Genomic DNA, 2661 nt, shown 5'->3' with positions numbered 1-2661 from the left:
ACCATGGACAGCCAGGTTCATTAGCATCAATGGGGAAGTCTGTTATAATAACATGTTCTAAAAAAATTAACCTGAACGAAAATAAAATAATATGCTTATTATTTTTAATACTCATCCTAACGTTAAAAATACAGCAGTTTGTGTAAATCATCATACACAAAGAAAACATACTTGCGAATAAAGCAATCAATTAAATAAAAAAAAAAGATTAAAATTGATCACATCATCAAGATACATGAAAATATTGTGTGCGGGTTAGAGAGTTTACACTTAACCCTCTTGAAAGGGAATGTTCAGCAGATGCTTTTCGTAAAGCTGCATTTACACAAAATGTTTCTCTTTAGGTACTTCCTGAAGTTCTCATCTCGTACGCCGTAGATGATTGGACTGATGGATCGCGGCAGGATGTGCACAATAATATAGGAAGCAAGTAGTAAGTCTGCATAATTGATCAGGAACCATCGCTGGACAAAATCCATTAACTGTGGCCTTACATATGTGGCCATACACAACAAGACCTGGAAACCATGGAGGATGATGGTGTTTCTGGCCTTCTTACTGTCTTTGCTAGCGGCTCTTGCAGTGAACAGAATTCTGAAGTACGTGTAGAAGATAGTGAACCAAACAATGGCTAGAAATATAGAATGAATGATGTTCCTCTTTCTGATGATTACAGGGTTTGGGAAGACATTTTGAATTTTGCAAGTAAACTGAGAATAGAAGAATTCCAGGGTCTGCGTTGCCAAGGTGACGAACAGATCAGGAAGAACCACAGACATGCTCGTCACCCATATCAGACCAATCAATATCAATGTTTTCTTGATGGTGCAGATCCTGCTGTGGCGTAGAGGTAAGCAGACGGCGATGTAGCACTCTATCGCCATGCACGCCACATTCAGAGGAGTGTTCTCTGTGGCCAAACTCAGCATCAGGATGGCGACACAGCAAATAGAAAAACTGATTTTGTAGAGGGTGTAGCTGATGATGAAGAGGATGACGCTAAGAATCACATGGATCATGTCGTTAAGAACCAGGTGGATGAAGAGTATATATCGTGGATTCAGGTAGAAGATCTGTGGATCCAAAAACAGGAAAAAAAGGGTCTTTATTTTCAGGTTATGAGATTTATTCTTTTCATTCTAACAATGTCAACTTCCTAACTTGCCACCCACGAGTATCATGTGGGGTTAAATCACAAAGACTGGTCATATCAAGCCAAGGCTGCATCATGATTGAAGAATTTGGAAATATAGAGCTAACATTAACTAAAAAACAGGATGAAACATCATGTTTGGCTATGTTGTTTCATCACTCTGACTTAAAGCTAATGTCAGCTAGCACTGTGGTGTCTCTACATACTGAGCTGATGTTAGCTCGTCATCCAGATGTTCATTATTTGTAGCAACACAAAACTAAAGGAGCATCAGACCTGGTGTTTGCTGAAGACATGAATGAAGCTAGCATTGATGCAGGTGATTGAGACTCCGAGAAGAAAAACCAGAAGATTTTTGGGCAAAGCTTTGGAAAAATGTTCTGGAGACCGAGCAGGAAATTTGGGAATGGCAGTGGTGTTCATGTCTGCAGCATACAACACAAGAAAATACAAACATTGGTAATAACAGATTTTTACACACACACACACACACACACATATATATATTGTATATAACCTACAATTCGACGTCAATTGACAAAATATTTAATTGTAAATATTTACAATTGCATATATCAGGCATATAGATACAGATCTGTCAAGGACATTATCGTAAATACTCAGGAGGTGACTTTTTCTGTTGAACAGACAACACTCTGAGGAAGAGAACCTCTTTAAAATAATGACCATCTCACCTCCACATCCAACAGCTGATCAAACCAGGAAGAGTTTCAGTCAGAAGAATCACAATGTGGACACGACCCCGTGATGATAAACAAAGGAGTGGGACATCAGGGAATGATGACGAGTTCATGTGTCTCAACACACGTCACAAAAACTTAAACAGCACTACAGACAAAGTAATGTATTTGTATATTTATTAATGACATTTTATTTATGCTAAATAAACAATGATTATTTTAAATAAAACATAAAAGTGATGCTTTTTAAAATAAAGACGAATCTTTTCCTCACTGTTAAAGAAGAACTCACCTGAGACGGAGGACACAGGTCTGAAAGGTAAAGCACACATTTCATTGGTGAACAGACACATGAATCAGGAGATTAGCTTGAAGTCATTGGAACTCAAACAATTGAGTTCAAACTCACCTGACTACAGTGTTCCACATCAGGGTAGGGGGCATCTCTTTATACCCCTGTGCTGAGCACATCACCAATCAGACGACAGTCTGTTTCCCCAGGAGTTCATCATCAGTCATTCAGTGACATCACTCCATGTGATGTCATCAAGATGAGGCAGCTGATACTGGGACGCGGATCTCTCAGTACCAACACTCAGTGGGTCACACTTTATTAAGAGTTTTATACTCAGTAAGAAAACAAAGACATGAAATGTCTTTACAGGAGTTTCGAAAGGACATGATTATAAATGAGAGAAAGGTGATGTCACAGACCACCCCCACCCCCCCTGTTCAGAGATGGCTTCTCCACTTTGACGTGGATGGCCTCTTTCACTCCTCTCTCAAACCATTTATCTTCCCTGTCCA

General features: G+C 39.2%; 1 protein-coding gene across 1 annotated transcript; it reads right to left on the bottom strand.

Moving 5' to 3' along the window:
* Positions 1 to 293: 293 nt before the first annotated feature.
* LOC137595625 (odorant receptor 131-2-like) lies at positions 294 to 2325 on the bottom strand. The gene is made up of 4 exons (XM_068315839.1): positions 2264 to 2325; positions 2147 to 2166; positions 1430 to 1578; positions 294 to 1073 (listed from the first exon to the last, which is right to left on the bottom strand). The coding sequence occupies exons 1-4, from the start codon at positions 2323 to 2325 to the stop codon at positions 294 to 296; spliced, it is 1011 nt and encodes a 336-aa protein (XP_068171940.1).
* Positions 2326 to 2661: the final 336 nt, after the last annotated feature.

The sequence above is a fragment of the Antennarius striatus genome, chromosome 5 (assembly GCF_040054535.1).
Source record: "Antennarius striatus isolate MH-2024 chromosome 5, ASM4005453v1, whole genome shotgun sequence".
NCBI classification, from domain to species: Eukaryota; Metazoa; Chordata; class Actinopteri; order Lophiiformes; family Antennariidae; genus Antennarius; species Antennarius striatus.
This window is presented reverse-complemented; position numbering and strand designations above follow the sequence as displayed.

What these genes read in the sequence shown, in the direction of transcription:
- LOC137595625 (XM_068315839.1), bottom strand. Translation starts at nt 2,325, where the DNA reads ATGTGCTCAGCACAGGGGTATAAAGAGATGCCCCCTACCCTGATGTGG. An exon ending in ACCTGTGTCCTCCGTCTCAG is followed by an intron (nt 1,579 to 2,146) that starts GTGAGTTCTTCT and finishes TGTATGCTGCAG; the next exon opens with ACATGAACACCACTGCCATT. An exon ending in ATGTCTTCAGCAAACACCAG is followed by an intron (nt 1,074 to 1,429) that starts GTCTGATGCTCC and finishes TTGGATCCACAG; the next exon opens with ATCTTCTACCTGAATCCACG.